We start from the raw sequence: 15,333 nt of genomic DNA, 5'->3' as shown, positions 1-15,333 counted from the left end.
CTATGTCACGTTGGATTTTCTTTCGGTTTTAACTAAATATGCATTAAACTTGACACATAATTCACATTCGTCATTTAACGGTAGATGTTGCTACAATAATCGATAACGTATCATCAAACCGAGCGACTCGTACGTAATTTTTCTCAGAAAAATTTTGCTTCCTTGTATTAAAAGTTATAATATTTTAATCGTCGAAATTTTTTATAGTGTTACTAGAAATATGCCATACCGATAACATACCGATTATGAAAATATGAATACACCCAAATTATGGACCGTTCTTGAAAGTACGTTATTGAATAATAAAATGTTCGACGATAAAGTATCGCATGCTAGATTACGAAACAATTATCCGTACTTTAAAATGCCACTATATGAAATTATATTAAATAAGTAACTTCATAGCTATTGCAAAATTATTTATCAATCGTCTTATTAGGAACAGTTTCAAACTCGCTAGGTCCTGTAAGATGATAAATCCGATTTAGTGGTGTGACAGCTATTGTCCATCTAATTCCGCTAATAACTCAATCTCATCCAGTCCCTTTTGTCGTAACAGTGTGTCCGTGCTCTTACCTTGGGTTCATTACACTAATTGATTTTCCTGCGACTATACTGTCGATATAGACGCACGTGCGTTGATTTCGAAGACTCATCACTTAGCTCTGCATCGGGTTTCACGCTAAACAGTTGATTCAAACGAACAAATTTGGTTTCTCTTACTGAGCCTTTAATTAGAATAAATATATATATATAGATCACATATATAGATATCATACAATTATATAATATAACATATTAGTAATTTCATATAATTATGATTGCATAATGACATTATAATTTTCCCAATGCCATCCTTCGTTTAATTTAATAGTCGCGGTGCAAGAAATATTGTCTGAATTCTTTTTTGTACAATTACTTTAAAGAATTTTTTAATTGTTTAATTACATATTGGAACATTTTATAACATTTTAAGCATTCGCGTAATTACTTTTTATTATACCTTGATATTATATTATATATATGAGCAAAATGCAAAAGCATCTAAAAGAAATGAAATAATGAAAGTAAATGGAAAGAATTAAAAGATAAATTTACCTTTGTAATAAATACGATCTGCTTGCCTATCAGGCTGTGCTTTAATGTTTGTCGGTGGAACAATAAGAAGTAGAAATTTAACGACTAATGTTTAAACTGCGCGAACGCTGCAAACGACGTTTTCATTTGCCATTTGGTCTTTGAATTATCGATTATTAAGAATATTTTCTTTTCCAAACGTTAAACACAATAATCGGTTCTACTCGTTCGTATTAAATTAATATCAAACGACCTGTGACAAAAACATTACGAGATGTAGAAGAAGCAAAACGCAGAGAAAGGAACGAGAGAAAATGGAAGAACAATTATGAGCACCTTCATGAATGAAATTTCATTAAAATTCATTTGTAAAATTTGATTAACGAACTTTGGAGGACATACGCAATTAATACTGATAGAATATTCCAGATAATACTAACCGATTATTTCAAAAATCAAATTACTATGTATCAAATTTGTAATTATCGTTTAATTAAAAAAATTAATTATTCACTGATAATATTGTGCTATAAATTCCATAAAATGTTCAGGCCACGTGTCACGATTTCACGAACGTTGAGTTATCTTTTATCCGCGATATTGTTGATTCGTTGGCTGACCATTTCGCATGGTTCCATTATAAACCGTGCAATTATCAAAAAGATAAACAGCGAGACTAGATCCTCATTGATCGAATAATATTGTCGTAACGTTCAAATCATTAATCGGTGTGCACGCGATAAACGAATATCACGTTTAATTACAGCGTGGAATAATGTCATTCGACCGAATCATGGTCAACACAACTTTTCAATGAAAATTCCTGATATATAAAGCTGATAAAATGACAAACGTTCTGTCGACCCAGTCGTTCCTTATTAACACGTTAACTACAACGGTGATTATCGCTGACCCACGTTACTAAATTTATTGGAATGATTTGAGTAAGATAGATCTCACGAATTACAAAATTATCGATGATGTGAATACTTAGATAACATCGTCAAAAAAAAGAAAATGCGCAATATATAATACGATTTGCAAAAATTTAATGTTGTGGTGTAGTACGTTGCCATCTACTGCGGCTCTATCAGGGTAAACACTATGTATATCGTATATTCGTACACTTGTTCATATCTGTCATGAACATATTACGTGTAATATACATTACATTTATTACACGAAACATTTAAAAATTTCGTTGGCATTGTAATTACATCCAACTATCATCATCGTATTGGTAAAATTTTTGGTGGTTTTGAAAATGTATACGAAAGTTTCAAGACATTTAGTACAAGTGTAAGTTTATTTAAATATTCATACTGTGTACTAATCTTTTACTAAATATAAATTTGCAATAAATATTCTGTGACTTCTACGTATACGTGTATTTTCAAATTGGAATCAAATTTTTCCAATATAATCATAATGGTCACGTTTCATTATAGCGCTAATGAAATTTCAAAATGTTTCACATAATACGCACAATATACACAAAAGTTTTCTAAATGTAGGAATGTTATTTTATTAGTTTGTAGATAACAATATGATAAATACAATATCGTTTGCACTCACACGAAATCGAATATAATACCCCGTTTCGCGTATTCGTTTCTCACTACGTCTACGACACAACAACACAACGATCTTCACACGACCACGATAAATTCAACTCTGGCAGCGTTTCCCATGCTCATCTTTCCCTTAACATACCTTGGTAACGCTCACAACACTCCTTGACAACGTTAACATATCTCGACAACGCTAATAAACAATTACCCTTCACGCCACGTCCTTCCCTCATGTCACACTATCCCGCATAAATGTACGAATACTTTCGTAAGCAATCATACGAATATAAAATTCGCGTGGCAATCAACCAGTTAACTAACATCATACACGCATTCACCTAACTTCTCCGTCGTTTCCCAAAACTTTTACCACGTTTCTAGCTTATAATTGACACCACGTCCACCAGATAGAAGCAAACTCGTCCGTGTTAATTAGTCGCGAGCTTAATATCCGCTTCAGTCGCGTCTCGTGACCGAATCGCTGCGCTATTTACTCGATGCACGTATATTCTGCATGCAGACAGAACACGATGACTCGAATGAATTTCACGGTGCTTAAATACTGCGGTTCGCGTAACGCGTGGAATTCTTCGTGTAATTAAAAACAACACTCGACCGATCCATCGAGGGAGAATACGAGTTTCTAGTTCGAAACGGCGAGTATCGCGCTGCATTGTAGCCCAGGAAGAGTTGAAGTGAAAATTTTTCAGCGAATATTCGATTCGGCCGTCTTGTTGGCACGGTCTATTTTATAATCCAGTTACGAATCCTTTGCCATCTCGGCGGAAGCGTGAAATTTACGCACGAACGATCGTATCGGATCGAGCAAGTCATCGACCAACAAATTTAATAGCGCCGTGTCAGTAATACGGATTTCTACGTAGCTGCCTACGAACGAAATGTTCACGGAACACGTTATACAAATTGTATTGTTATTTAGCGCTTCATTTTGGAGAAATTAATCGGCTGTTTTAATTACATACCTACAATATTTATTGGAGACGAAATAATATGATTTGCAATTGTTTGATTTGCTGTTTACTAAATTTTGTTAATGGCGTGGCAAATGAGATTTCATTATCCGCTGGTATATATTTGGAAAATATTATCCGCAAATATCTTTACATATACAATGTAAAAGTTCGGAACGTATTAAAATTTCAAAAGAAAATACGACTATATGTAAGATTGTTGTTTGAATTTCGTTATTAACTCTATGAAGAAACAATGAGATACCACATGCTAATGTCAGAAATGTAACGTTTACAGCAATTAAAAATACTTTAGCGCAGATCGTATTATATTTCACGTGGAAGTTACATTTTATTCATTAACATAAATATTTAATTTTTGATCGCCTGAAAGTTTTCCAAAGTGATCTGACAAGCAATAAAAATCAATTTCATATTTCTTTTCTAATTCTTTTTTAAATCAAGCGTAATATTTAGATTTTAATGTTTGGATACTGTTCGCCGGATGATTAATCCCGAGTTACCGTCCTTCGACTCTTCCCATCACAAAATTAGCTTCGTTAGCCATGTCATATTATAATGCTTGTCAAACAAACTAGATGCGGAGACAGTCTAAGAAGCAGCGGTTCGACGAAGGTAAATTCTGATCAAAGACTGCATTATCCCATGTACACGGTCGATTACATCTTCGATCATGCATTTCTAATAGGAAGCTGTAACGTGTATTGTTTACTAAACAATACCATAATAACGGATCAAAGCGAAATTATTCGTCGGGGCTACTATATTATGTAAATTACGAAGGAAATCATACATCATACCGCGAAAGTAAATCTTCCAAATCCCAATTGAATTTTGTTTGCTTATACCTCATCCCCTTATCCTAACAAGTTTAATCGATAATATCGTAAACAATAATAATGCTTCTCTGATATAAATATTCCAATACGTCTCAATTAATAATACTTTCAACAATATTTTTCTTCCAATATCTTCAACATTATTTTCATTATATTTTCATAGCTTGTAGAATAAAAATGTTGGCTGAAATTTTACGGACATACAGTAGAAGAAGAGAATTGATAGCCCAGGGAACTGTGGAAGATTCACCGATATTAAACGTGTATAGTAGCGCGTATATATCCCGCATACCCATTTTAATAATAATTAATATAACAGTAAACGAAAGGCAAGCATATGAAATTCCAAATTATCCATCACACGTTATTGTATTTCCATTTTAATTTTTACATTTAACAAACCACTGAACGAGTGGCAAACGGCGTGACATTATAAATTATGAGATTAACGACATTATTATGATATAAAATCTTCTTATGGGACACATTTGATCACGTCAAATTAACAATAATACTAATTTGTTTGCAAACAAAATCGTCCAGGGTAATTCGTTAGCGTGAACGTTCGCCCGGGTAGCATGGAGATCACGAGCGGTTATTTATTACGTGCATTGTTCCGGTTGATGTTTGCCATTCGCATGGCAAAACGCGAAACAATCATACATAACGGACTGGATAGCAGTTATTGTTGAAACGTTCCGAGCATACATACATACATCAGTACGGTGGACCCGTGTTAGCGACCGTCGACTGAATGTGGACAATCATCGAAACTCAATCTTTCGCGGCAACTCATGCGTCGACGAAGTGTAACGCATTGTACGCGACGAGCATCGGTTTATCTGACAAACGCCGTTTGTGCTGACTTTTTAAGTTAGGAAATTAGACTAAGTACGTCACATTAAAGTGAGAAATTCTTGAAAATTGTTTCTCTTGAAACGAAACTAAAACAAAAATAGGCAGAAATACTCTTTCGCGGGGACATTTATACGTTCGCCGATACGTTCATACGTCCGTAACGTCGGATATTCGCTGTTATCTTTATAATAGCGAGTTTATTACTGTGTGTGTATATAATTATTAAATGTTAGAATATATTAAAAAATAAGAAGAAATTTTATACGCATATGTATTTATATTGAAGAAAGGAAAAAGACAAAGAAGAGAAACTAAACTTGATAATAACAGTCGAGACGCGCGTGGCGGAAGAAGTTCGTGGAACAATCGCGTTAGACACCCTTTCTTTTTGTTAATTTCAACGAGCGCTCATAAGTGGCGCTATAATCTCTACACGCGAGTGTCACTCATAAGAGAGTGTAAAACTACACATGTATGCACGCACGTACATACACGCGCACATACAACACGAAATAATCGACTTACCCGGCACGCGTTAAATTTCGTAGCCAAAGAGAAATTGAGATAAGTTTTGCAGAAGTTGGGAATTTCGGGGAAGGTTGTCTCATATATGTCACGTACGCCTCTCACGCGAAGTTTTGTGCGATCGTTTCGTAACAAGCGCTTGTTAAAATAACGGCGATATGCGGCGAACTGCAAGGAAGAATTCCATTTTTATTTGTTGCACTTTGTAGAAGAATGTAGTTGTCACGAAGATACTAAAGCAATTTTGTGAAAATAAGAGAGGTTTGGGGTGAGCGTATGCTCGCAGATTTCGTTGGACATCTGGGAATGCATTAAATATTACTTAAGTAGAATTTTGAACATAATTCATATTTTCATGAACAGAGGTGAAAAGCTGGAATCTAAAGAAAGAAAAAACATTATGCAGGATGCTTTATAATTTTAGAGCCATGTTTTTTAATTCAATTTTAAGTTATTGCTAATATCTGTAGAAGACCAAAATTGCTATCAAATATATTTTTAATAGGCGAAGAGAAAGAAGATCTTCTCCGGATATTACAAAACTCAACTTATGACATCAACTGACTCTCAGTCATTAATATAGTTTACCTATGTGACTGTACATTTAAAAAATGGCAGGAAGAATTTAAAGATACGATATATGTCTCTAAATTGGTTATAATCTAAATGAAAATATTGAACGTAACAAGATGCCATAACGAATCATAAGTTTTTATTGTGCCGAATGCCATCCACCGTTCCGCTTGCATACGAAATACCAGCTTACATTTTCATTAAAATTTCCGCGGCTTAATAAGATTCGCCCTCGGGAATCCTGATCGTAAGCAAGAAGTGAAATTAAGAAACCACTGGAAAGAATAATGTAACAGAGATGGGAACGAGGACATGGAGAAACAGGGTCACGCGGGCATCGAGGGATGAAGCGGAGGGTTTTGTGGGACAGGTCAGGATGTGTCCATGACTCGAATGATCGCGATTCCGCGATTGCGTTGTTGCTTCGTAACGACGATCGCTAGAAAGCGTAATGGATCGATCGAGAAAGAGGACTGTAAGCGTACCATCGAATATTCTCTGAAATTATTCCACGATTCTAAACGAAGATAGTAAATGTCTCGCTTGTGAAGAGGGAATAGAATTATTCGACCAAGCTGAAAAATAATTTGTGTCCCAAAAAATTGATAGTGATACTGTGAAATAAGAAATTAAAATGCAATATTTATATTAGGATCGTGAAATAAAATTTTGAATTAGCTTGAACAATGATACGTGTTTCGTAAAGTGGACAGTGATACAGCGAAATTATAGATCAATATGCGATATGATGAATAACAAAATTAGAAAATAAGATTTGAAAATAAAGTAGAAATTAATATGCAGTGATAAAATAATAATTACAAACAGCTATAAACTTGTTTGCATTTAAATTACCTCGAATGAAAAAGATTCGTTATTGCTTTCGTAATAACATGGTTGCAGCCTAGCATACTATAAATTCTCCCTGAAGTTATAGAACGGAATCCGATAGAAACTTTCCTGAATCATCGTGAATCAATCAATTTTCGTCTTCTACGGTATCTTTCGCCCTTGCGAAAATAACCCATTACAACCGCGCTCTCGTGTTTACAGTAAAAATAGAACAAACCGATCATGAACCGCGAACTGTAAACGAGGAAATGAAATTGCTGGCAATACGAAGCATCGAGGGAAGAAAGAAAGAAAACAAAGCGGGGATTATCATCTCGAACGCGGCAGATGCGTCTTATTGCTTCCAGTAAAGGTTTCCAAACGGATAGGAGCTCACGATTTCTATTATCTCTAGATTAAAGTTTGACCAACAGCTTCTGAATTTTTCAATCGCAAACTTTGCAACTGCTCCTCTTCTCTCAATCGGTTTTCCCGGCGTTGCTCCCCTGCATGTAATCAAATCGATCGAGTTGTAAGCTTTTTGTAAAATTAATCGTCGCTGATCAATCGAGACAGCGTTTCACGCTGGTAATCGACCCCATTGCTCCTTCGTGACCCTAACGTTTATCGTGTCCATTTGTAAAAGCGCGCGTACCCTGCCCGAAAGGAAACATTCGCTGCTCGTATCCGTGTACAATTGCGATAAATTGCGTCAATAGCCGCAGGATATTATGCTGAAACGATTATACCCTCGATAAATCACGCAAACACGATTACCAGCTTCGTATCTTCGATCACGCGGGAAATTCCTCTATAATTTTACTTTTATTTTATCGTGTAGTCGCAACTTTCAGGTCACTCCGTGTAGATTCAGTTGTGAATGTGGAACTTTTGTTCGCGATTACGAAAGCTGGAATGAAACTTTGAAATTGTTGAATGTGAGGCTATAGACACATATGGAGTTACTTGGTACACGAGTAATTGTGCAAGTCAGAGAAGATTCACACGAAAGTTGCCTCATGAAAGTATTCGAATACTTAGTACAGCTTATGAATATACATATTATCCGAATTGTACAAAACTTCCTGAAATTTCATTAGCATTGAAACGAACGCGACTACTGTAATTACAAGTGATAGAATTTGAAACCAGTCAGAAAATGTATAGAAGTTGCAAGATATTTACTGCAAACATACACTTAGTGAAAAATGAATATATGGCATAAATAGTGGGGTGTTAAACATACAACTAATGCCAAGGATGGTCTCATTAAATATTGTGGCTTATTAATACAGCGAAGAATTGGCTATATGCTCCTCATAGATATTTTGTAATTTCTACGTTTAATAAATACATTTTCAGACCTGCTTCAAATTTTACCAATACGATCAAGATAGTCGTCTCGTTACAAACAACGTAAGATTCGAATTATAATTAGTAGAATACCTGAAAATTTTCCAAATATGTACATGTATAATTCAACAAGAATGTTGTATCGTTCTGACGAATACTTTTGTTCGTTAAGGAGAGAATGTCTAATGTCGATGTTATTTTATTTGTGTTTCAGAAATTCTGAAGTCGCTATGCAACGAATTTCTGCCGACGAACGTGTCCGCTATCTTATACCTGATGAACTACGAGAAGTACGGCCGCAGCACTGCCAGTGCTCAATACTTTCTGCAGCTGGCCGGTTACTTAGGAATTCCAGTGATCGCATGGAATGCGGATAACTCGGGATTGGAGCGAGTGAGTTGATCCAAATGTTCCTTTTTTCTCATCTGCGCAAGCGAACTTTACAAACAAGCACAGCCTTTTTTAAAAAAAATATTTTCCAGTTCCTTATAAAACAAAATAGAAGTAAAAACTTTCCAACATGTTAAGCTTTCGTGATTTCTCTAAACACGATTATGACAGCACGAATGTTACCTTCGTATCAAGCTGAAAGATAATTCCGGTCATTTTTCAGAAATAGTATTTTTACACGCATTATAGTAATTAGTAAGCATTTGTAGAAAGTTAAAAAAACGCAAAAATATATAAAATACGTGAGATAAACTTCCATTTAGGTCACTTCCTTAATCGCGTTTATGAAAATATACATTTAAGAATATATTTATTAAAAATATGCATGTTCACGATCAATGCTACAAAATATACAAAATCGTATAAAAATATACAAATAAACATCCAGAGTTTAGTAATCAGATACAACGAGCTACGTTTTATTATACACGAAAATTGTCTTGATGTTCGAGAAACTGCGTTATAAATTATACAGTAGCAATTTAGATTTCTGATAAAATATACTACTAATGAAATTAGCAATAATTATACGCAATTAACATTAAACAGTTTACAATTCTTATATCCGAATTCCACTCTCGCTTATAATAATATCTTAGAATAATAATAATAATAATAAAATCTCCAGCAAAAAATTGGAATGAATTATCATGCACATCGATAACGATTGTGCAAATTTTTCCTGGAACGTAACAAATCTTTTAACGGTTGAAAAATATGGAGAATAAATTGAATCGAAAATGACGTCGACTTACCAGACACCTATATATACGAATAATTACGTATAATAGACTGCGGATTTTTATGTATATATGCAAAAATTTAAAATTGCAAAAATACACAGAACACGCGCAATATGCAGAATTATTTAAAACACTGCGTACTCGTTAAAATAGTTAATATATAAAACAAATAATATATAAAACAACTCTTAGGTTCCATTTCTTCAATAGTAGTTATTAAAATTTTTGCATAAATATCCACAGATTAGCTTATTAACTCGATGCGAAAGGCGAAATTGGTTCTACGTCAAATACAACGTCAAATTACTTGAATCGTAGCTCAACACTGTTACGAGAATGTCACGTTAGAACGATCCGTTTGAAAATACATGAATTTTCGTCATCTTTCAGAGAGCTTCGCAGAGCAACCTACAGCTGCAGCTGGCGCCATCGTTGGAGCACCAAACGGCCGCGATGCTGAGCATCCTCGAGAGGTACAAATGGCATCAATTCAGTGTGGTCACATCGCAGATTGCCGGACACGACGATTTCGTGCAGGCGGTCCGTGAAAGGATCTCCGACATGCAGGATACTTTCAAGTTCACTATATTGAGCGCGATCCTAGTCACCGATACACGAGATCTTCTCGAGTTGGTAAACAGCGAGTCCAGAGTGATGTTACTCTACTCGACAAGGGAGGAAGCCATCACAATCTTGGGTGCGGCGCACGATTACAAGATCACCGGTGAAAATTACGTGTGGGTCGTAACGCAGAGCGTGATCGAAAACCTGCAGACGCCTAGCCAGTTTCCAATTGGAATGCTTGGTGAGTGGAAATGTTTGATTAATTGGCGTGTTACGTATTTACTGAGTTTGGCTGATTGACGATTGGTGGAAAATATTTATTTATACGTGTCTATTTATTTATTATCATTTCTAATTCATTCAGAAATGTTCAATTCAATTCAAATATTATATAATGATATTTATTTATATGTTTAATTATAATGATAAATAAAATAATTTTGTATTTGTGTGTGAGATGTCAAAATTGAATATGCATTTAGATCTGTAACTTTTGATATATTCTCTAATGGAAGAATTAATTATTTATTCATGCAATCCCCGCTTGCGCAAACAGTTACGTTAGGTTGCATAAATTATTGGGTAATATAGTAAGCTTATTTAAATTCCAATAAATTAGAAGCCTGCGTCGTCATTATGCATCGCGATATGGGTAGCGATCTTGTTCGAGAAACGAGCTCCTCGATAAGGGAAAAGATAGATTTATTTTAAAAAAAGCGGGGCGGACGTAATATTTTTACTTTGCTGATTGGAGGTATTTTACTTTATTCGGCAGAGATATGAAATTTTGACTTTCCGTTGTCACTCTTTGTTCTCGTGGCATTGAGAGGATAATATTATACGTATTCCAGTAATTTTAAGTAAATTTCCTGTTACGATCCTTTTATTTTCATGTCTCTATCTTACTGTTGTTTTAATAAGCGAAAAGGGATTTAATGTTTTCATAAACTTTAACGTGAAATTAGACCGAGGAACCATCCATTCGTATTTCTCTCAAACATAGGAAATTTTTTATACAATATTTGTGTTGCGCATAAAATTTCCCCGTCGCAAAAATTTCATCTAAACAAATAAAAGACGGTCAAAATTGTATCACACGCAGCTTTCAAAATCAATTCGATGAGTACCGATTAAATATTTATCATACATGGCTAAAAATTTGTTTCATTAAACATTGTTTCATTAATTTACCGCTATTAACGTTATTTTATTAATTTTATTCGCTTCCCAACCTGAAGAAAAAATTCGAAGAAACATAGATTTAGCCAGAAATGAGTAAAAATTTCTCCTTTACCTATAAGTATTGGAAACTCAATTGGGAAGCGTCATATCTGCGCTTCTTCTCTACGAAATCGAGAGGTCTGTCGAAGCGTATGACGTTCGACGTGTTCCTGCAGAACAGAATTCGATGAATTTATTCCTCCCAAGAGGATAGCCACGACAGAATCTCGAGGAAGGCATCAATTTCCGATTTCCGTGATTCTCGCCTCCCCGTTGAATCTCCTTTTCAACGACTGGCCACTCAAAATATCGACCGGCATTCCATCCTAACGACTAAAAATTCTAACAGGCGGCGGCTCTCTTCCGTTATCCTTTACACGGAGAAGGCATCGATGATGACGTTCGGTTGACAATTACGGAGCTTAACGCGTTATAGACAGTGACTAAAATTCTATAATAATCCGCCAGATATTTTTAACGTCAAGCTTTTCGTAAACGGTAGAGAGAGGGAAATTAATTTTAATGATTTCTCGTGATTTTTGTAAAGTTATCGAACAAGGGAAGGAGAAATTAATTCTTATGAGCTTTGTAAAATTTCTATCAAAAACTCGATTAAAGGACTTGAAGATATGATTTCGTATGCGTTTTCTTTAAGCTTCTGTTTTAAAAAATTTATTATTTATAATCTCTCCTGATACAATCACAATTTTTATGCTAACATTCTCTAAGTAAAAGCCTTATAAAATCTCGATATCCAAGGATCCGGCGTGAAGCTGTTTATTAGACGACACGAAACGTCTTCGGTTCCCGCTAACATGTCTCTAGGATAATACAAAACAATTTGCACACGTTTCTCCCTCGCGAGCAATTTCGCGAGCTTGAAAACGAGAACGCGTGAGGTATAATAACGTTCGCGAAATGAAATTACTGCAACTGAAAGGCGGCCTCTTTCTAATTTCCCTTAAATCTCCGTCTCTCGTATCGTCTCGCTCGATTTATTCTCAGCTATTTTTTTCGTGGATAATCCGAGAGGAAGATACGTATATTCACAACGTTTTTATCCTTCACGAAAATCCAGACTCTTGAACGAGCGCGCCTGTGACAGAAAGATTTCTGAATTCAATATTTTCGCAGGTACTGTAACGATTTTGGTCACATGGGAGCGCGCACAAGCGAACGTGAATGCTCAGCGAACAAGACAGGAAATATGAAAAAGAAAAGAACGAAAAAGCTAGATCTGCACCAAAAAATTCAAGTTTTGCTATTGACAAATATTCTGCAATCTCGAGTGGAGGCCGCAAAAGTCGAAAACGGTTTCTATTTGTACCCGCAGACTCATCGATTTTCAACGCGTGGTCTTGTCAGAGGGATATCATATATCATATATCATATATCCACTCGAAATTCAAAGAAAAAATATGTTGGACGGATGCTGCTAGTTTTAGAACGTAAATAAAATATCCGGTCAAATATTCGATAAGAATGGCTATAAGATTTCCTTAATGGAATTATAGAAATTCTATTTACTCCTCATTATACATTTATAGGCAGATATCCTAATTGTACACACCAATGCACATGCAAATAGCCACCTAATGTTATATTGTATCTAAACGTTTTTCGATACCATTCACATTGTACATAAAGTACTTTTTGTATCCACGCAATTGAATAACTTCAATAACTTTAAATGGCAAAAATTTAAATATTTAAGTGGCACACTCTGTATAATCGTCCCCAGAAGAATTGTTATATTTCATAAAACTATTGCAGTGTTTAATTGAATTTTGTTGTAGCTTCGTTTCTTAATATAATAAGCTGTTCTCAGACCTAAAAGCTTTTAATCGAAATTGGAACAAGAATATTCCATCTATGACACAATAAAGAGTATACTATAACTTCTCGTAGTACTGTATGCGTATTTTTCTCCACGCGCATTCTCTAAACTGTGATAATTAAACTGTGTCTGACACTGATTGATTCGAGTTTAACGACTGACGCTGTCACCTGTTACAATCAATAACTATATATAATATAACCTTCTTTCACGCGATAAATTATCAATCGCTCATTTGTTATTCAGTGATTTAAGAAACAAAATGAAAGAAAAAAGTTCCCAGATACCAAGTGTCCAACGAATATGCTTCAGCCGTGTCAACCGAGCACTCGCGTTCCTGTCGATCAACGTGTCTTCCATTTTAGCAACCGTTCGAGGACAGCAAGCTGTATCGAAGAGAATTTAATTAAATCTATTCGAACGAAGCCTGTCTATCAACTAACGTTATTTACTCCTCGTTTCCCTCTTAAAGACAGTTTTGACGAACTCAAATTTCGCTTATTAATCAAGTTCTAAATTCGTTATGATTTAAATTATATAAAATACAGACTGTATTTGCATTTAATTAGAAATCTTTTTTTAAACATGCAATTCCAGAGTTTTTACGACTCACCGTTTTGGTTTATCTTTCTCAGGAGTACATTTTGATACGAGCACGGAACGTCTGGTCAGCGAAATCACGACCGCGGTGAAAGTTTACGCGTACGGCGCCGAGGATTTCTTGAACAATCAGGCGAACAGTCATCTCAGTCTGAACACCCAGCTCAGCTGCGAGGGAAGCTACGGCGAATCCCGCTGGAACGCTGGGGATCTGTTTTTCAAGTAAGCGCTGCTTTTAATCCAAAATTTTTAGGTTCGGTACACGAAATACGGTGCACGGAATATGATTGTAGGAAAGGAATATATATTTGAAAATACAACTCTTGTAAAATCGCATGATTATAATGTTTTAAGGGTTCGCTAATATTATATTTATGTTTCTATTTTGATTTTTATATTCTCTCGGTATTACATCCGCACAATTATGATCTGCTGAGCTTTCGCTAAATTTTATTTTATTCCGAAGGAAACAGAAAAAGGAGGGACATTTTTTTTTCATTTGGTTGTTTTATCACATAAATGTTATATTACCGTAATCGCGTCAAAATCTATTTTTGCGTGTAAATGTATCAGTTCTGAATTTACGATGAGAGATTTAATATGCAAAATCCAGTCGCGTGATATTGCGGCGACGGAATTTTAAGTTAATCTACGGCACATGCGTCATTACAAAAGTAAACCTTAAGAAATTAACGAAATACTATTTTAGATAATATCTTTCGCCAACGACGAGTCGATACCGTATTTTAATAGAATATTTCTGCTTTCTATAAAACTCAATTGCATGAAATAGATATATCCCACTTTGACAGATCAGAAAGCATTTAACATTACATTTCAATTAATTGGCCATGTAATTTCATTAAAATTACAGTTAAGATAATAGCATCATCTAGCATGCAATTTATGATATGAAATTAACAGTTCCACCAGCCATAAATTTCGAGTATAATTAATTAATGAATTTATTTGATGGCAGAGCGTACAGTTGTATAATGCGATTAATCGTTACGCATAGGATAACCTTGGCTTGATTACCCATGGGGGATATGGACGTTGATTAAATTCACTTGGTAGTATCAATTTATCGGAATTGATGCGTTGGACGAAAAAAAAAAAATGGCCTTTTAAAAGTCCTGCATCGATTATTACGATAAATTCTGAATTATTGCGATAAGAGTAAAAATCTCGCAGAACGTCGTTACCGTCTCATTGCGATCGTATTTAGTTTCCATCGTAGATCGTGTTTAATTGAAAGGCAGAGTTTAGAGTGGGATTGACTTGCACATGAAGCGTATA

General features: G+C 35.0%; 1 protein-coding gene across 16 annotated transcripts in view; it reads left to right on the top strand.

Annotated features, from left to right (window-relative positions):
* The window catches only part of LOC122568968 (glutamate receptor ionotropic, NMDA 2B), a 349,490-nt gene that overhangs the window by 257,173 nt on the left and 76,984 nt on the right, over positions 1 to 15,333 (top strand). For all 16 annotated transcript variants that reach the window (XR_006317279.1, XR_006317280.1, XR_006317281.1 and 13 more), the window contains 3 exons: positions 8,834 to 9,012; positions 10,203 to 10,617; positions 14,070 to 14,256. Coding sequence is in view for 13 of the 16 variants with exons in the window: in XM_043729354.1 (XP_043585289.1) it covers positions 8,834 to 9,012; positions 10,203 to 10,617; positions 14,070 to 14,256 (781 nt within the window). In the remaining 3 variants the exon portion in view is untranslated. The remainder of the gene's footprint in view (positions 1 to 8,833; positions 9,013 to 10,202; positions 10,618 to 14,069; positions 14,257 to 15,333) is intronic.

Source organism: Bombus pyrosoma, linkage group LG7, assembly GCF_014825855.1.
Source record: "Bombus pyrosoma isolate SC7728 linkage group LG7, ASM1482585v1, whole genome shotgun sequence".
Classification (NCBI taxonomy): domain Eukaryota; kingdom Metazoa; phylum Arthropoda; class Insecta; order Hymenoptera; family Apidae; genus Bombus; species Bombus pyrosoma.
Note: the sequence above shows the minus strand (reverse complement) of the source record. Positions and strands in the feature narration are given on the sequence as shown.